Source organism: Mesitornis unicolor, unplaced genomic scaffold, assembly GCF_000695765.1.
Source record: "Mesitornis unicolor isolate BGI_N332 unplaced genomic scaffold, ASM69576v1 scaffold38035, whole genome shotgun sequence".
Classification (NCBI taxonomy): Eukaryota; Metazoa; Chordata; class Aves; order Mesitornithiformes; family Mesitornithidae; genus Mesitornis; species Mesitornis unicolor.
This window is the reverse complement of record NW_010185570.1, coordinates 78,574-98,696: the sequence shown is the minus strand read 5'-3', so window position 1 is coordinate 98,696 and position 20,123 is coordinate 78,574. Positions and strand designations below refer to the sequence as shown.

General features: G+C 37.8%; 1 protein-coding gene across 2 annotated transcripts in view; it reads left to right on the top strand.

The window, feature by feature from the left end:
* The first annotated feature begins 670 nt into the window (after positions 1-670).
* SPAG9 (sperm associated antigen 9) overlaps positions 671-20,123 on the top strand; it is a 33,157-nt gene continuing 13,704 nt past the window's right edge. For both annotated transcript variants that reach the window (XM_010184882.1, XM_010184880.1), the window contains exons 1-15: positions 671-969; positions 4,597-4,750; positions 8,350-8,560; positions 9,065-9,164; positions 10,271-10,392; positions 13,499-13,556; positions 14,114-14,266; positions 14,349-14,400; positions 14,834-14,964; positions 16,220-16,276; positions 17,146-17,319; positions 18,011-18,140; positions 18,408-18,500; positions 18,766-18,933; positions 19,624-19,795. In XM_010184882.1, coding sequence (XP_010183184.1) covers positions 809-969; positions 4,597-4,750; positions 8,350-8,560; positions 9,065-9,164; positions 10,271-10,392; positions 13,499-13,556; positions 14,114-14,266; positions 14,349-14,400; positions 14,834-14,964; positions 16,220-16,276; positions 17,146-17,319; positions 18,011-18,140; positions 18,408-18,500; positions 18,766-18,933; positions 19,624-19,795 — 1,936 coding nt within the window. In that variant the 5' untranslated portion in view covers positions 671-808. The remainder of the gene's footprint in view (positions 970-4,596; positions 4,751-8,349; positions 8,561-9,064; positions 9,165-10,270; positions 10,393-13,498; positions 13,557-14,113; positions 14,267-14,348; positions 14,401-14,833; positions 14,965-16,219; positions 16,277-17,145; positions 17,320-18,010; positions 18,141-18,407; positions 18,501-18,765; positions 18,934-19,623; positions 19,796-20,123) is intronic.

Here is a 20,123-nt window from a genome sequence, read left to right as displayed (position 1 = left end):
AGTATTTCTTGCTGTTTCTCTGTCATTTTAAACAGATGATTCACAATTATATGGAGCACTTGGAAAGAACCAAACTTCATCAGCTAACAGGGGGAGATCAGCTAGAATCCACAACACACAGTAGAATTAGGTAAGGTATTTATTATGCTCTCACCCTGAAAAAAAAATCCCATTCATTTGTGTTTGCAAGACTTTGTTCTTTAATCCTACAACAACGGTTCGGCTGAATCGGAAAGATTTGTTGCATGATTGGAATGCGGTAAGAGAATAGTGTAGAAATCGGTAGAAAGAGGCTTTTGCTGTTGTACTGCTAAACATTGAGATATACTTTGTATGGTAGCCTTAAACGATTTCAGCTTTTTTGAGTGTTTGCATTTGGGCAGGCAGGGAAAAACGTCAGCAGTTGTCCCAAAATAATTGATATCTTGCTACGGCTTTGTGTACGGGTTGATGAAGGTGCGTGTCTCGGTACCCATTTGTTCCGAGGGCTCGATGTGAATAGATTATGCAGATTTGGAAGCTTTCTAGCCTATGAACTCGGCGTGGCAGGAGGGGAGGATAACTCCGGGGCTGGCCGTGGCTCTGCGTTGCTGCATCGATGCTGCGAGGAGCCCGGCGGCCGCCGGCGCGAGGGGGAGGAGAGCGGTGATGTCATCGCTGTGGAGCTGCTGCAGAAGAGTGCAAAGCTGCTGCTGATGGCATTGTTTTTGTGGCGGCGGCTGAATGACAGACTTTGCCTACAAAGATACCCCCTCGGCCCCTCTGTAGCCTTCTCGGTTCCGGCGTTTCACCATGCCAGCACAGCGCCATGAATCCTGGATGCATGCTGCTATTTGTGTTTGGCTTCGTTGGCGGGGCGGTGGTCATTAATTCAGCTATCTTGGTGTCTCTCTCCGTTTTGCTGCTCGTGCACTTTTCTATTTCCACTGGTGTGCCAGCTCTGACGCAGAACCTACCAAGGATACTCAGGTACTCTGACCTACTGAACCTTGGCTTCCCGTGCTCGCTCTTCTTCCCTGCTTTCTGTTCTCCTTTCAAACAAAGAACAAGGATAAATTAGATGTAAATTATGTATACGTTTCAAATTCTTTTGTAAACCTTCAAGGACTGGGATATGGCAATCTATTTTTCATACACTCAAATTTCATTGCCTTTTATTTTAGCAAGTACAAGGTCAGTTTATATATATATATATTTTTAGAAAGCTATTACCTTGGTTTACTGTAACCTGCAAAAAAAGCTGTGATAATAATGTGAATAAAGCTCACATTCAGTGTATTGTCAGGTACTTGGCTGATCTTGTGTAGCCATAAATGTATGCAGTCTGAGGCTTTGTACTACTACATCTCACTTTTTTTAATCAAAAGAATTGTATCAGATCGGTTAATTGATGATCTGCTCAAAACCACAGTAATTAGTTGATCACATTATTTAAAAAACATCTGGTTATTGGTTGGTGGGAAAAATCTTTCATTATTTAAGTATTAGAGGTCTTAAAGCCTATTCACTATTGTTTAGCCAAATGTTATCCTCTCCTCTTTTTCTGTACTTGTATGGCAAGCGGCCAGCTCTGTCTGTCCCCCCCTCAAGTTATGTTCTGCTTGCTGCTGCCCTGGGCAACTAGGACAGAGATGCATTAGAATATTGTGACCAAAAGTAATCTTGATGTGTTTTAGTGCTACAATTAAAAATGGAAAATAGTTGGAAAAGTTTTAAAATGTAGCTTTCTGACCCCAAAACTTGACATACTTTAACTGTAGTCGTAAAGTGAATAGTATACTTACTTTAAAGAGGGAAAAATGGTGGAAGTAGCGTGCTCTGGAAGAAGTGTGTGACTTTTTCCCTTAATGTAAAGTGTAACTCTACAGACTGATCTAGTTAGTAAGGCTGCCCTTGTTTAAAAGGGAAAAAAATCAAAACCAAAACAAATAATCACCACCTCTAAAAAAACCCCAGCAAACTCAAAACAAAGCAAAATATTGACCTTCATGTTCAATAACTTTTATTAGACTTTCTATATTTAAGCAATTAAGTGGTTGAATAAATATATATATATTTTTTTTTTGGTCATTTGCTTTTGGTTCCCTGGAGAACATTTAATGGTTTTGAGGGGTATGGGGAAGCTGTGCTTTTTCACGCCCCAGTAATTTGTTGGTTTAGGAATTAGAGGAATTGGAACTGAGTTCCTTCATCTCTTATTCATTTTTAAAAGATAAAAAAATAGAGGATGAAGGAATCTAATTGTAGAAGAATTATTTCTATTTTTTAACTCTAGTCGGATTTTAGAACAGAGCATCTGGTTCCTTATCCTAAAGGTTCCTGTAAATGCTTCGATACATCACTTCAGAATATTAGTTCAGGCTTTTAAAACACGCGCCCACCTTCTGCTCACTGTTGTCTTTTCAGATGTTTCTTGGACGCTGTGGGAGTAGAAGGGGTTCTTTGCTTTCTGGTCAGCAACCACTGAAATAAGATGAAATTGCTTCAGTCTAATCAGAGGATTTCTTTTAGTGCAGGCATGCATATAATAGCCTTCATTTCCAAAATAAGCCCCCTTTTCAGCTTTCATTTACTATGTAGTCTTGCAATGCACCTGAGCTGTGTTTTAGCACATGAAAACAGGTTGATAACGAACTATTCCGCAAAAAAAAACCCCAGATGTCAGTTGTGAACTTTTTTTAGTACCCATTTTGTTTAAATTCTCTCTCCTGAAGCCTGCAGAGAAGATAAGCTTTGTGGCATAACCTGCAGTAAGCATATCTGTCAGCTCTGGGAGGCCTTTTCTGAAGCAAAGGGCCCTTCACAATGCAGGCTTTATCACAGCTTGCTTCTCCACTGAAGGGCTGCCTTTTTCCCCCCTTTTTTTTGTTGCTGGACTTCTTAACCAATGAAATGGCCTCAGTCCGTCTTTCAACATAAGCTTAGCTTATGTGGCGTGTCCTTTGTTCCCCACGCACATGGGAGTTGTGGGAAAGCTAAAGAAAAGCAGAACCTGTTACAATAGCAGGAATCGTTGAAATTGAATTCAGTTTAGTTCTGAGGCTATATTTCATGAAGACTTTTCAGCACAGTTTGCAGATACAGGAACAGTACCTGATGCTTTTTATTTAACCCTGACTGACTTTGCTGTACTTGCTTTGCTGCCTGCTTTGCTCTGTTAAACCACTTCTGAATTAGCGACCTAACTTGGAATAATATTTATGGAAGGCCAGTATACATGTAATGTGAGGATTAGTTGCAATGGTTTTTGTGATAGGGAGCATCTTTTGTACACCTGTGCTGGAAAGGTTTATATCAATTAAAAATGTTTGCTCTTTGAATGTTGTTTTTTTGACAGTGTAAAACTTGCCATTATTACCTACCTGCAGGTGCTAATTCTGCATAGAATTCTGCCCAGGTGATGTTTAATTTGTGAAAAGCCTTGCAAAAGAAAGTATACATGGTTATGATTTGACTTTTTATAATGCTAAAACTTAATATCTCTCAAATGGTAATATTTTGTCTGGATTGTCTCTGCAGGGGTACTTACAGGCCATGCGTTCTCTCAAGAGGCATAATTTTCTGCCATCATTTGTGCATGCTTTTATCTTCTGTCTTTTAAAGCTGGGCTAATTGATTACAGTCTTTTCTTCTGTATTTCATTGTTCTAACTGAACAAATGCTTTGCTTTATCTCAGTGCTATGCCTGGCTGATATTTTTCCTTTTCAGGGCTGGCTGTAGCATCCGATGAATTGTGTTCTAGACAATGTTTTTGTCTCTTCCTAGCAAGAAGAATTAATCTTTTTTTGTTCACAGATCACACTGCCGATGGCAAGATTGACTTGGGGATTTTTTTATTTTTCAAGGGTCAATATATGAAGCGTTGGAATTTCCAGATGTTGTTTGCCATAGGGAAGTGATAAATATAGCAGAGGTGGTGAAGAGCTGGCATGGAGTTATTTGCCTTATTGGTACAAACTTTTGTACAACTTTAGGGTAAATTAATGTTGAACTGATCTTGGTTAAAACTATGCAATTTTTGGCTGGGCTGGTTTTTAACATCAGTAATTCCTTGACCCAGTTTTTTTCAGTTATACAAATCCATGTAATTCCTGTGATCTTCAGAAGAAAAATACCATACATTCTGAGAAGAGTGGGACTTTAAGCTGGTTGTTTACAACTTCTGCAAATGCTTCAGTTAATGATTTAGCTGTTTTAGAAGTTATGTGGTACTGTATCTGGTAAAAAACGGAGCATAATGGTGTTTTTAAGAGTGGATGCTGAAAACTGTAATTTAGTCTGAAATAAGGAAATATTTTAATCTCAGACTCCTGTTTGTATTCCATTTCTGTAAAACTTTTGTTTACTATAGATTAGCTACAGTGCAATCAATAAAGCCATGGAATAGACTATTCGCAATCAAATATTGTGAAATGAGGAATCGTTAGGTGCTATAATACAGACTGTGTATGCTGCATTGTGTATTTAGTAGAGCATAGCGTATGAATGTTTCAACCTATAATTTTACCACTTCCTGGCTGATTTCAGAGGCGTACAGGAAAATAAATCGTGTGACATCTGAAATGGCTGATGAATCCTGTTTCTCTTTCAAACAGAAAGGAGCGTCCGATATCACTGGGCATCTTCCCATTACCTCCAGGAGATGCACTGCTTACGCCTGAAGCCCAGCGAGAAGCGGGGGAGACGCCTGGGTCAGAGCACTGGAAGTTCCACGAGCTGAGCCAGCCGCGGTCCCACACAAGCCTAAAGGTGAGCACTCGGCTTGGCTGCCTCGTGTGTCAGGAGAAACTCCCAGAAATGGCTTATGGACCCTTGGTGGGGAGAAAAAGCAAATTGAAGAGGAGGGAAAACACGAAACTATCTTTGTGTAACCCAAGTATGTTGCGCAAATGAGCTTTGAGGGAATGTATTTACTGGAAGAAATAGAGTTCGGATTGTGTTTTCCGAATGAGTGGCACGGGAGTGGGTTTTTTCTTTCTGAGGACCCTTTCCAAAGGTCATTCACTTGTTCTTTACACTCTGGGTATGTAACTAGGCAGTGTAAACAGGTCCTGCTGGTTTACTATCCTTTTAGAAGGAAAGCTTTGATTACTACACAGGCAGTACTCTTAATACAGCCTCTGCCTACTGTCAGGCGTATAGCGTAGGTATACCACAGAGTTGAGAATGACCTAACTTTCCGAAATTAGCCTGTGATGATGATTTCCCTTACGTGTAGCTTGGCTGTAATTGCTGCAATTGTTCTGTGTTCCAACAGTGAGAGGGTGGCACAGAACAAGCGGCAGAAATGGAAAAAGGGGGGAGTGGCGTTGGTGTGTGATGAATCTGGCAGTCGAGACCAGGGTGCACTGACAACACAGCGGGAGGAGATGTCTGCAGGGTGAAGAGCTCCAGAATGTGTGAAGCCTCCCTGTATCTTTATGTAGATGAGGTTTTTTGGAAGGCTATGAATGTACTGTTATTTCTGAAAAGGAATACAGATGAGGGAGTTTTCCTCCTAAGCATGCTTAATACCTAGCAGGGGAATATTAAACTAATAATAAATAAAAAGCTCTCCAGAAATAATTGGAACCCAGACTTTTTTATTTTCCTAGAGGTCATATGGAGATAATGGAAAGTGTAAGTAATGGTTAATTATAAACATATCAAAGTGACAACAAGAGTTTGGATGTAAAAATTTTCTGTTAACAAACTCTTGGCTAGGACCATCTTTGGATCTTAAATTTGTCCTATTCCCATTGTCCTATGCCAATTAACATCAATAAATTGACAGAGTTTACCAGAGCTGAATGAAATACACCTTGAAGTTATGACTAAGAGTAAGTGGAGATGAGGTATAAAGGGATGTCTCTGATTCCATCTTGTCCTCTCAGAAAATTATATTGGTTACTGTATATTGTCACAATAGGCTTCTTGGTATAGTTCTGAAAATAATGCACTGCTAAAAGAGAATTTACAAAACAGCACGAACTGTAGTTTTTCAAACCTAGTAAGTCAGGGTAAGTTCTTTAGGTCCAAAGGAGCATCTTTGCTTTTTAGCTGTGCATGTGAAGCACTTCTGAAGTGAACCTGTTGAAGTCAACTGGATTTTGAAACTTTATCTAATACTTTCATTTCCTCTAAATACTTTTATCATCAAGTCCAAGACACAAGCAAGATCCTGCTGCTTTCAGGCATCTGTGTTCCATTCATGCATGCACATTTCATTAATGGTCAGTGTTTCCTCTAAAAGTATCACAAAGAGCAAGTGTCGGAGAGAATCCCAGTCTGAAATGACAGGGTGTCCTGTGTAGTGGTGGCACTGCTGGATGTCATTGTAAGACAACATACCGTGATGTACCATTCACTCTCTTCTGCTTATTTCTGCAAGGCGTTGCAGATGAGCTACTGCTTCAGATTTCATTATCTATTTTTTTTCAAACTATTTTTTCCTTTTTCAGGAAAAGTCTTTAAGCATCATTGCCAAAAAAAGTCAAATTTGCTAAGTCAACTCAGCATTGACTTTGACTCTCAAATGCTTAGGCTGTGAGATGTTCTGATTAATTCATTGTCACTTAATGGAATTGCATTTCATTTTCGTTAGCTCTAGAACAAACATTCATGGTAGTTTAATCAGTGTAGTTTCTGAGAGTTAGCTAAAAAAAGAGAATTAAATAAAATCAGAAATGTAAAATAGATGGGATTTTTTGAAATTCCTTTAAGTAAAGGACCGTTCTCTTCACTGTTTTCTCTTGTGCTGTCAAGCTGCTTTTCTTGAGCTCTGTGTGTGGAAGTCAGCAATCAGTCTGTGCTGCATCAGTTAGTGGATGCTTTTGGAATACAAAGAAGTAGAAATGCTTGAACAGAGCCAACAGCTTTGTTGGGGTTTTATTCCCTGTTTGTGTGAACTCTGGATTCCCTTGGTAAGGGGTACCATTTCCTCCCTTCTGTATCTGCTTGCTGAAGGATGAATCATTATCCAGTGGCTGAACTTCATCAGTTCAAAAGGCAGTTGGGTAAATTGTGAAGCTTTTCTTCTTTTGATGGACACAATATGTCATATAACACTAATATGTCAGTTTTGCCTTGTATTGCTATAAGTAAGTGTACATGGTTTATTCCTTCAGAGGTATCTGTTAGTTGACTGTGTTTCTGAATAATTTTGTCAGAATATGAAATATTAATAACTAGTTATTTTGGAATTTGCTAGAAAAGGATGAAAACTGACAGTAATTGATAGGGAGGTCTGGAAAGTGCTGAAGTTTTGTTAAAGGCTTACAAATTCCACATGGGGATGTAACTATGGGATGCAAGCTTTTCGTTTATACTGATACACACAAATGTGTGCTTTCCTCCCTGACCCCACAAATGAAAATCTTATTCTGCCAGGAAGTTCTGAAAGAAAAAAACCTTAGAAATTACAGTTCTTGGTAATCTTATAGTAAGTAAAAACTAAGTATGTGTCTGTATGCAGGTCTTTGTTTTCTTTTTTTTAATGACCTTAAAATTCAGTTTCAGTTCCTTCTCAAAAAGGAATGCTAACCGTACAGTGAACTGACGCTTCACAAAATCTAAACTTGCTTCATTCTTGTCAAGTTTTGGTTTCCTGAGCTAACAGATTGTCTTCTTTAAATGTGTGCCTGATGCAGCCCTGTCTGAGCAATGATCTTAACCTTGACTCCAGCAGCTGGATTCATATCCACAGTTCTGGTTCCTCATGCAGTGTCACTGTTTGGTAAACTGTTGCTAGACATGAACTTCATTTACTGATGCTTCATAGTTGATCTGAAATGTAACTGGACAGGCAGTCACTGCAGTTCAGTGTCTCGTTCCCAATGTCTTCCAGTTAAGACTAGAAAGTGTGTAAAAACAGTCCAAGTTGCTTGCAAATAATACGGTTTTATACCAGTTTAATCCATGTTCTGCATCAGTGCTTCAATGTTTGCTTTTTAAGAAATTGTGTGTATTTAGAACAATTAAAAATTTAGAATAGCTTTGGGAAGACTCAGCAATTCATTGTGCAGCTGGAAGAATTATTAACATGAGAATGCTGCCTGTTGTCTTGAAGTCTGAACAGAAAACCATCCTAAGGTTGTGACTGTACTTGATCAACTGAGATCAAACATTAGTATTAAAAATAAGAGGATATTTATGTAGCTATAACCTCCTTAGCAGAAGTGAAACCATAGCTATAGTCTAAAGGTGAATTTGACAGTACTGGCTTAAAGTATTCTTTCCATGTCTGCTTATTTGCATCTTCCTCAGTAAAATACGGTAATTTTGGTGTTTGTTCTTCAGTTTATGTGCCTGACTCTTCTAATAAAACTTCAATTTGTCTTCTTTTTTTTAACGGTAATGTCCCATTTTAGGATGAGCTCTCTGATGTTAGCCAAGCAGGTTCTAAGTCTACTACTCCAGCATCCACAGCTGCTTCAGATGTACCTGTACTGCCTGCTGAAACTCCTCAAAAAGAAGATGTTGAAGGACTTGCTAAGGGCACAGATATGCCAAATGAGAAGCTGGACGCAGGCAAGAATATTGAAGTACAGGTAGCTCAAGAGACAAGAAATGTGTCTACCGGTGAGCTGCCTTAACTTTATTTAGTATATGCTTTCTCATATTTTATCTGTTATGACATTAATTGTTGTGCCACAAGTGAGAGATGTCTTTTTTTACTAAATATTTTTAGGAATACAGAATATTGGTAAGAGGTACAAGTCTGCTATTTATAAGTGGCTTTAGTCCTTATTTTTGTAGAATCGTGATTATTTCTGACTTTTTTTGTAAACAATAGAAGTGGCTCTCGTCTAGACAGTCATGAGATGAGATAGACGTCTACTTGGAAAAGTAGAAGTGATGAAGAATAATTACTGTTGGATAACTTCAGTTAAATTCAGGAGAGACCTACTTAGAAATTCCGGTGTCTGCACTAGAGTATCAAAATCCATAGGGTGTCTCATTTTATTGCCTTGATAAGTCTTTGAGCAGAAGTCGGCTAAGTTGGTGACTGATTAATAACAGCTACATGTAGGCAGTGTCTCAGTGATTTTGTTTTATGGAGATGTGCCACTTGCTTTTCCTTAGGTGGAAATGAAAACGAAGAAAAATCTGAAGTTCAGGCAATCATTGAGTCAACTCCAGAGTTGGATATGGATAAAGATCTCAGTGGGTATAAGGGTTCCAGGTAAGTTGTGTGTTGTGATTTGAGTGGGAAGACCAATTTTGGAAAGTTCCAGACTTCAGTTTTGACCTCACGACTTGTGTAGAAATTTTACCAGACTGAGATCGTGCATTATACAACAAACCTACTACTACTGTGACCTTACATCCTCAAAATCCTCAGTACTTAAATGCAACAGCTGTTCTTTGTTCTGTTGCTACAACTGATGAATGTTCAGGGTACTTTATATTACAACTGACTTAAAAATGCTTAAATATTCTTCCCATATTTCAGGCGAAGGGTCTATACCAAGAGGCCTTTTCTCCCTAGATCTGGGTTTCAAGGTACTGGCATTTTCCAAGCTGGGCCCTTGGGTTTCCACCTATATCTCTAAAATTTGGACTTAGGACTGACTTTGCAAGTGTTCCTGCATTCATTTATCGGATTCAGGTGGTAGAATTCCTGGTGTTGGCAGAATGCTTTTGCCTGAATCTGGTTCCTTGTGGGCTTTTTCTTGTGAAGGATAACATTTCTTTGAAAAGCTCTAAAGCCCTGTAAAAGATCAGTGCTGTGTTAGTAGCAGGGGTGGAGGGCTGATATTTTAAGCCAGCCCTGAACAACTTAGGGTCTTCAAATGTGTTCTGTGTCTGTTTCATTCATGTGATGAGATGGAAAAAATGACCTTGTATAGTGAATGTTAATGGCATACAGTCTGTGTGTGAAGCTCCTTTTCTGGCCAGAGGAATATTTTGATCTCTGACTTTCTGGTTCTCTTGCGTTCTTGTTATATTAAATGACTTCCAGTTTGGCTGAGCTGTCTGTTCTTCAGGCATTTGGGCTGACTTAAGTCCTGACGGGGCTGAATTTCTATATGCCAAAACTTGATATGCTTTAATTTATTAATCCTCACCAGCTCAATATCAGCAGCTACCAGCTTGGGATATCGATGCCAGAGTAGTTTTTGAAAGTAGAATCTAGGACTCTAAGCCAACTGAAAACTTCTGAGAATTTTACTTTTGGGACTTTTTTGGGTAATAAATGAACTGCTGGTAAAAACACAGAAAACTTTTATCATTGTAAGAATGTTTTCTCTTTGCCTTTTTGTGTCTTGTTTTAATTCTTTTGAATAGCACTCCTACCAAAGGCATAGAGAACAAAGCATTTGACCGTAATACAGAGTCACTCTTTGAAGAGCTGTCATCTGCTGGTTCTGGCCTAATTGGAGATGTGGATGAAGGTGCCGATTTACTGGGTAAGAAAGTTTAAAGACACCATTTACAAGAATTTTCCTTGTTAGTGGAGTGCTTAATTATCCTTCCTGGATTTGTTGTTGGGATTCATTTGCATTAATTTGTTTTGAGTATCATCCTAAGGTACTCATTGGAATGCGAAAACAGGAGAAAGTGTTTGTTGTCTCTTTCAGTATGATATCAGCTTTAATCTTTTGGGACATTTCTTACACTATTATCTATTTCACTTTTCCGTTTATGTTCTCTGACACAGGAGTTTTTATCTTGAACTAGTTTCAGGTAGTTTAATTCAGATTGGGCACAGTCCGTAATGGCCTGGCTTTATCACCTCTCTGTGGAATTCAACTTGTAAGAGAGAATTACAGCAGAATGCAGTGGTGGTAATTTGAGAATCAAACCACTAATTGAAAGGGGAGAGGGAACCCACGTGTCTTGTCCCCTAAGCAGCTTGCTGCTACTTGTGTGCTGACTGATCAAAATGTAGGTTTTGAGAATGAGTTGATCAGGAGCAAAAAGGTCGTTAAAGGAAGGATCTTTCTATAAACAACATAAAATATTTTTCTCCATATCAGTGTTCAGGCCTCAGTTTGAAATCATGAAAGCTGTTACAATGGAATGTATAAAATGTAGATGTAACTCTCGTGTATGTTTTAGAAATGTGTTGTATATAGAAAACCAGCAGTTTGCTTCTGTTGTGCAACCCTGCAGAAATACAGCTTGTTAGTAGTGGTATTTAAAACTGTTGTGTGCGCAGTCTGGATTTGTGGTTGTTCAGTGTTCCACCAGATACTTATTTTACATCAAGTGGGTGACGTTTCTGCAAAGTATTACTCCCTGGGAGTAATGGGCCGATCTCCAGTCTGAGAGATGGGTTTTTGTTGTTGTCACTCCCCATGGCTTTGAATTCTGAGCAGTGAGGACTGCCCAATCCTTGCTGGCACATACTCCTCCAAAACTGTCAGACCCTGTTGTCACGGGGACAACTAATGACACATTCTGCATGCAGAAGTATAGATACTGAAGAATTATTAATGTATGGCAACTTTCATCCCTTAGCTAAGTGATAAATAGTTTAAAGAAATCAAATTGCTATCAGGACTTCCTGATAATAGATGCTTTGTTTTCCATGGGCAAAAATAATACACTTTTTATTATAACATATCAAAAGTTTGTCACTGACTTCATCAGCATCTTCCATAAAACTATTGCTAGAGACACTGGTGTGTGCAAAAAGAACACATTGTTATAACTGCATTTATTATGCAGAATGTGTTGGTCTAAAAGTTTTGCTATATATTCCTCATTTGCGCACAACCATAGTCCAAATTACTCTGTGTTACTTAAAAGCCAGATCTGCATCTAAGATAGTGTGTTTTAAGCATTTGGATCTGTTCTAAGTGAGCATTAAGTTTGAGTTTGGAGTTCTGTAAAAGTAGTTAATTGGGATTCTCTAATCTGTTTTCTCTTGGGCTGCATACCCAGGGGAATATTCTGGTGTGTATGCTTCTTTTTTTAAAAAAATCTTTGAAATCTGTTGCTTTTACAGTTAGGCGTTCTTGGCTGCTGCTCTCATAAAGTACATTCTCTGCATTTTTCCCCTGCTTGGTAACATTTTTTTTTTTTTGCCTTTGCACCCTTGGCTTTCTAGTTTTTGTTCTTGCGTTATAAAGGATCCTGAAACCTGTTGGAAGTGATCCTAGGTACTTTTATTTGAGAATACCGAAAAAAAATCAAGAAGCAATAGCCACTTGAATAAAAGCTCTGTATGACTGGAAGGTAGAAGATTTCTTGAGATATAATAACAGCTGATCTAAGTTCTTTCACTATTAAATGTCATTTACTTGTAATACAAAACCCTGAGAGAGAAATTCCAAAAGATGGAACTTCAACTTGCATGTCTATTTTTTTATACCTTTTTTATTGCTATTCAAATATCTTTTAAGTCTTCGGTTACTGAAGTTGCTTAGAAGATTGCATTCATAGAGGACTTTAAAAGGGCTCTACCATGAAGATACCTTTTTCATTTGTTGTGTTAATCTTGAATTGGCATAATTTCTGCCATTATCAGTGTGATCTTTATTTTGCAGGATGTCAAATAATTATTTTCTGCTCGAAGGTTTATATCTTTAAAGTCTTGCAAAAACTGTATTATTTTAGGCATGCAGATAATAGGGTGAGAAATGACTTCCAGAATTTTAAATAGTGTTGAAGTAGTTACATGAAGAGTTAAGTTCACTTTTTTCCACACTGGCACATTAGTTTGAGACTTTCACTGAATGGCTTAGCATTTCGTCCAAGTACTGTGCATCTAAATTATTTCACAGAAAACAAGATAGATTTTAAGCTACTGATTTTTATAAGAGGTCTAATGAATAGAAATGGTTGTGACAAACTTAACTTTTTTAACATCTGTCTTTCATATAAATCCTGCTTCTAATCACATCACATTCCATGTCAAATTTTTGGTGATGGCTTTGTTTTAATTCACTCTTACTTCATAAGTCTAAATATTTTATTGCTCTTCACTCATACTACACCTTACATGAAATGTCTCTTGTTCTTGTTTTTGCTCTACATGGAATGCATGGCCTTTAAAGACCATAATTTCTTTGGTAAGGTATCATTTGCTCTGGGGAGATCTGCAGGGCCTTTGCAATCTGAGCTTTGAAATTCAGCATGTCTTGTGTCTATAACCGATAACTTTTAACTTGGTATAAAAGGCAGTCCAGCATTTTAAACTTAACTTTTTGTGGACTAATACTTCCCCAGTAATTAACTCTATCCCGGCTAAAACCAGCACAGCCGTGTTTGGTTTTTGACTTAGTGGTGGTATTGTAACCTCTCCAAAATGTGTAGAATAAGTGGAGGTAGCAGTAGCCTGTAGTGAACCAGGGTTGCCTTTAGGCTTTAGTTAAAGGCAAGTCGGGAAAAAAGTGGAGGGGAGAGCTAATTGTAGAAGGTAGATTCTGAAACTTCAGATAGCTCACAGTTTTTTCTGACAAGCTTGTAATGCTTGAAATTCAGCTGTTTTTAGACAATGGCAAAGCGTAGGTTTTGTGAAAACAACCATTTCATATGCTAATTTCATGTGTTTTTTCCTTTGGAAAGGAATGGGTCGTGAGGTTGAAAACCTTATTTTGGAAAACACGCAGCTGTTAGAGACAAAGTAAGTGTGAATTTGTATGTAAAAAAATAAATGCCTACCCTCCTCCATTATTTTGTTATATCTTCATACACAGAAGGTTGAAATTATACAAATATGCTTTCAGTTTTAAAAGCAGTGGTGGTGTATTTTGAATTTGTAGGTATATTTGGCTAAAAATATAGCTTAGTTGGTATTCTAGAAATTAAGGATCTAAGAAGCAAAGCTGCTTTTATCCTTGTAAGGCTACAAGAAATGCAGAGCTGTGTCCTAATGAGATCAACTCCCTGCCTTTTCTGTTAGAAATAAAGCTGTAACTGCAGAAGCTGATCCATTGGAGCACTGGTGAGGAATGCAAACTGTTCTGATTTATCAGTACTCTTTTCTCATACAGAGCTGTGAATGTATTTGAGCATTTGAGGTTTGGAGGGAGAGGGTTTGACCTGCTTTAGAAAGCTGTATCGTTTTACAGCAGCTCTATGTAAGAATAGGTCTTCAAGTTCAAGAGTAAAATCAGGCTAAAGCTAAACCGTAAGACCACAGTCATCCTTGTAAATGACGTATTTTAAATTTTTGTGTAGAAATGCACTGAATGTAGTCAAGAATGACTTGATAGCAAAGGTGGATGAATTGACCTGTGAGAAGGATGTACTACAAGGTGAATTAGAGGCTGTTAAACAAGCAAAACAAAAGCTTGAAGAGAAGAATAAGGAACTGGAAGAAGAGCTGAGAAAGTAAGTTTGCTTCCATGGTTGCGAAAAAAACTAAAAACCTCACTGTGGCATCTAATGCAGCTATTCTTTGTTTTGTGTTTAGAGCTCGTGCAGAAGCAGAGGAAGCAAGACAGAAAGCTAAAGAGGATGATGATGTAGGTGTATGTGTGTATGTGTATTTTTGTGTGTGTAATTCACAGTGGGACTTTGGAAGTTCACGTGTGTTTAGTGAGTGCTACTCAACTTTTCTGCTCAATAAGTAGTGGTAAACTTTCTCCATGTGTAGTAAAAATAGATCTAAAGAGCACAAGTAAACTAATTACTGACCATGTCTAGTTTTTCTTTCCTCTCTGCCCATTATTGTGTGTCGCATTCTTTTTGGAGAACTTGGGGTTTTTATTTGGATTATGCTACATGCAAAGGATGGGAGGAGAGGAAGGTAGAATTGAGTTAGTTTTACAAAGCCTCAAATTATTTGGAATCTGGAATTGTGCCCTAAACTGACTCTTGTCGGAAGGCAGAGGCTGACTCTGCAAGGCCCTACTGTGCTCTTTTGTTAGTCCTATGTTTGCTTTTTTGTGTGTTCAGAGTGATGTCCCCACTGCTCAGCGGAAGCGTTTTACGCGTGTTGAAATGGCCCGTGTTCTGATGGAAAGAAATCAGTATAAAGAGAGGTTGATGGAGCTCCAGGAAGCTGTCCGATGGACTGAGATGATAAGGTAAAAGACTCGTAAAATCTTTCATAGAGCTCCTTGGATTTTGCAAGCTTTTTATTTGTAGTTGCAGAGTGATCTGGCCAGTAGGTTACATTATGAGGCCTTTCTTGCCCTTCTGCTTGTTTCCCTACAATACGCCCATGAATAACTTTGTTTTTAAGTTATGGGCATGTAACTTACCTTTTCAAAATGGATTCTTGGTGAGAACTCAGTGAAGATGTTACTTCATGTGATGTGATATAAGCATCCCCTGAAGAAACGTGTGTATTTTGAAACGGTTACACACAGTCATTTTTCCTGCCCACCAAATTAATGTTATTTACAATTACCAAATTTTGTATGTGTGCACATACCTTAAAGCAGTGGGCCCAGGTGTCAACAGAGATGTCAAAACAGGAATACCCTACAGTCTTCAGATGGAGACTAATCCATGGGTAAGGACTTGGGTTGATCAGGAGAAAACACAAATTTAAAGCTGTGAAGAGTCTGTCAAATATAAGTAATAGAGATGGTGATCTGGTTTAATTTACATTCTGAATACTGAGTTGTGTGGAAGGTATAATTTTAAAAACAAAAGTCTTTGCCTCAGATGTCAGCCCAGCTCGTTTCTGTCCCATCTCCCCGGCTGTGTCCATGTCCAGAGGTAACAGTGTCATTTGGTGCCGTCTGCTGGTCAGGTATAACAACGGCAGCTGAGTTCTTCTGTTGTCCTCAGTAGCTGTGAGCCATTTCGACTCCCAAGTCATGAGAAGAAAAACACACATTTCCAAGCAGCCGTGCCTTGCTTTTCTATAGCTATTGTCTCCTGTAGAAATCCTCTCCTATCTCTGTTAATACATCTATGGCTTCAAGAATAATCGCTTTATTGTTTGTTTATTGATGTGCTGAAGAGCTTTTAAATTTAAAAACCAACGGTTAGAATATCTTAAAAATGGAAGCAGAAGAATTTAAAATTATTTGCGGCTTTCCTCTAGCTGCTTTCATTGCAAAGTGTTACACAGATTTGTCTCTTCTCTCTGAAAAGCACTTGCCAGTTGTGTTGGTGATGCAAATAAATGTGGATGATGTAACTTCAGTTCATCTAGTGAGAATTTCAGTATTGTACTCTGATCTGAAAAGCAGTGGCAGTGTGAAGAAACAGGCTTTGATACTTTTGATATACTATTCTGGTTTTTGTAATAGAAGTTAAGCACTGTTCCATTCTATTCCTTTTTTTAATTAATGCTTACTCAGTAAACTTGGAACTCATTTCTTGTAGAGCATCAAGAGAAAATCCAGCCATGCAAGAAAAGAAGAGATCAAGCATTTGGCAGTTGTAAGTATTGAAACACAACTTGCTGGCAAAAATAAATAAAAGACCCTGACCAATTAGCTGGCGTATTTTTGTATGTTAGCTAATTATCTTTTGGCAGATGAAGATGTCTAAACTGTTCTCCTCTTGTTACCTAGTTTGCCAGCTCGGTAAGACTGTTCTTGAAGACAAAATGTATCGTAAGCTGCATCACGTAGTGAATGGCTGTGCACTTTGTGAAGTTAAATGCCAAAGTGCTCTAATTTTTTTAGCTGAATTTGCACCAGGACTCCTGTTCTGAACATTTTTCTGGATTCTTTTTAATGATGAGAAATAGAAATGTGAATAGCTTGTGTGGATTGCATTTATTTCAGCTTCCTTTTCCTCTGTGAAGTACGGCTTACTGATTGTCAGATTTTCCTTTCTAACTTCAAGCTCTTTAAATCTAAAACAGTGTTACTCACAGCAAGATATTTGTCAAATAATCCTTTTGATCTTATGGTTTGCTGATAACTGTTCTGTCCTTTAGCCTAGAAAATGGTGGGTTTTTTCAAGTGCTCTGTGCATGAACTAATATGCTTCATAAAGCTCTCTTCCAGGTGTGATGTTCACATCCTAATTTTGTTGGCTTCCTGTAGAGGATCATTCAGATGAAGATCCCATTGAATTTGATAAACAAATGGGATAATAACTCTTTAAGAATTTTTCTTACTGGCATGAGTTTCTGTGTTTGAGAGTGTTGCGGAGTGTGTGGTGGCTGCTGCTATATTGACTCCAGTTTTTTAGTCTAACTGGCTTGAGCAGGCTAACAGATACAGTGTTTGCCTGCATAGTCAAATTTGGATCTATCTTACAAAACTTAACTCTCTTTTTTTTTTTCTCCCTTTTTCTAGTTTTAGCAGGCTCTTCAGTTCATCTAGCAATACAGCTAAGAAACCAGAACCTCCTGTCAATGTTAAATATAATGCTCCAACCTCGCATATTACTCCATCAGTCAAGAAAAGAAGCAGCACCTTATCGCAACTACCGAGTGACAAATCTAAAGCCTTTGAATTCCTCAGTGAAGAGTAAGGCATTTTGTTTTTATAATACTAGATATGCTCTATCAAGTATTAACTCTGTTAATCCTCTGAGATACACTTCACACGGCAGCATGCTATTTTAATGTTCTCCTGAACTGAATGTTGATTCATAAGAAATCAACATAGTAGAGACTGAAAAGCGCAGCAGTGGATGAGTGCTCTGGGAACCTGGCAGTTCTATTCTGATAGATATCACTGCCTTTCATAAACATGCATTTATGCACAGGAGACAGTGTTTGGTATGTTTTTGTATGCAAACCTTGTAGCTAAGCAATAACTGTACAGATACTTTCACTTTAAGTTCGATGGAAAAACAGAACAGCATGAGTCAGTCTAACAAGTATCTGTATTTTTTTTTCCTCCTGCTTATTTTTGGCAGTATATACTTTTGGCTTACAACTTTTAAAACTTGTAGTAGGTGTACATAACCCAAGTTAATTTTCTTCAAGGAGACTGACAATGGTCTTTCTGGTTTTGCCGATCTTTCACAGGTCCCTTAGAAAAAGCCCACAGGAAACCTGGTGTTCTGTAGAGGATACGTGAAAAACTAGCAATCTCTTTAGTAACCCAATGCTTCTACAGAGATCTTGTCTATTGAGTTTAATAGGAACTCCCATCACTCAAAGAATTCTAAAGAGTATAAATAACAGGTTCTTTCATAACGATTCTTCCCTAGAACTGAAGCCAGTTTAGCCTCACGCAGGGAGCAGAAGAGAGAGCAGTATCGCCAAGTGAAAGCACATGTTCAGAAAGAGGATGGTAGAGTGCAAGCATTTGGCTGGAGTCTACCTCAAAAGTACAAACAGGTATTATGCTTAAGTTTTCAAATGTAGTGGTAACAACTTCATGCTTTGTGAAATTTGAATAAAGTATAATTTCACAGCTTGTGTTTGAGTGATTCCAGCATTTTTTTTTTTAACTTTTGCAGTTAAAAGAATATTTCCAAGGAAAAAGACAATGCAGAACTCTTACTTGTGTTTAACAAAGTCTGATCAACTGATTCCAAAGACTGTAAATCTCTTTCAAAGGAGCAAGCTTTCCTGTTTGTGTTTTTGTTTTTGTTTTTCACTTAGGTGGCAAATGGTGGCCAGGGTGAAAATAAGATGAAGAACTTGCCTGTACCTGTTTACCTGAGACCTTTAGATGAGAAGGATACCTCTATGAAGGTAGGATATTTACAGTGATGATAGAGACTTGGACAAACTATAGCTTGAATATTTTTGTTTTAGACTCTATTTTCTTTTTGAAATAGTTTTTTTAATGCCTAGACAAACCAGAATTTAAGCTTCAGTAGAAATGTACATTACTTTTATCTTAATGAATTCCTTAAAATGGACTGCAGGTGTAGTTTTGATACTACTTAGCATATTTAACAATAAGTGTGTATCTCTTAGTTTAACACTTAAGTGAAGTATTTCTTTTTCTTCCAAGCTGTGGTGTGCTGTAGGGGTAAACCTATCGGGAGGGAAAACACGAGACGGCGGGTCTGTGGTTGGTGCCAGTGTATTCTACAATGACGTGACTGGTATGGATGCGGATGGCAACAAGCAGCAAACAGGATCTCAAAGCAGCTTAGATAGACTAGACCAAGAGCTCAAGGTAAGGTAATATTTTATAATTAGATTTATTGGTAACGAATAGATTTTTCTTGGGTGGTCATCAGCCCAAGATATTTGGGTTATTGAATCCAACTACAAAAATAATGTGATTCTTTCTTGTGTGCGAGGTTTTTGACAAATCTGAGGTGCAAATCAATTTTACATCAAAATGATGCACTGCCTGCTTCAAAAAACATCTGTGACAGAATTGTCATGTTCTGAGTGCTATTTAAAAAAGTTTTTGTAGGTGTGTGTGCTATTATTTAAATGTGTTGGTATTCATGTTTTCATGAAGCAGTGAATGGAATTCAGATTAAGGGCATGAAAACAAGCTTAGTTTTGAAGTGCTTTGAGACTTGATATTAATTTGTGGCAATACAGAGTATGGTAGCTAGCACATAAATAGTGGTATTATGTAGCTTTATACTTGTCTAGCTGTACAATTGTGCAGTATAATTTTCTATAGTTTTTTACACAAGTAGGAAATCTGAGGGGGTTTTTTTGTATTCCAAATACATAAAGAACGAGTAACTACATGTAATTTTACAATGGCATTAAATATATTTAACTTAACTACAGCAAATACAAATAAATATGTGATAATGTAAGAACATACAAGATCAAAGGTAATAGTTCTATTCTTGTACCCCTTCCTGTTGTTCACTTCTCTTCTGCCTTTGTTCTCCTTCAGGACCAGCAGAAGGAGCTGAAACATCAGGAAGAATTATCCAGTCTAGTCTGGATTTGTACTAGCACACATTCTGCTACAAAAGTTATCATTATTGATGCTAATCAACCAGGAAATATTCTGGACAGTTTCATTGTTTGCAATTCTCATGTGCTTTGTATTGCTAGCGTACCAGGTAACGACTTGTGATGTTCTAGCTCCTTTTTTTTTTTTTTAAACTGTATCTTATTCAGATTTTTCTTACGCTAGGAAAACCCAAAGGTTTGTTAATTAGCATGAAAACATTACTGTAACACAGCAATGAAGAGTGTTTAGTTGTAAGGAAATCTATCAGATTTCTACTCTACTGTTCCACTCTTCAGTTGGTTCTTTACTTAAATTAACTCGGAAAAAGATGTCGGTAAACAAGACTAAGTATTTTGTATGCTGTGTTATAAATTGTGCTATAGTGTCAGCGTTTTATGAACTGTGAACATCACAAAAGAAAAATATGTTGGCTTTTT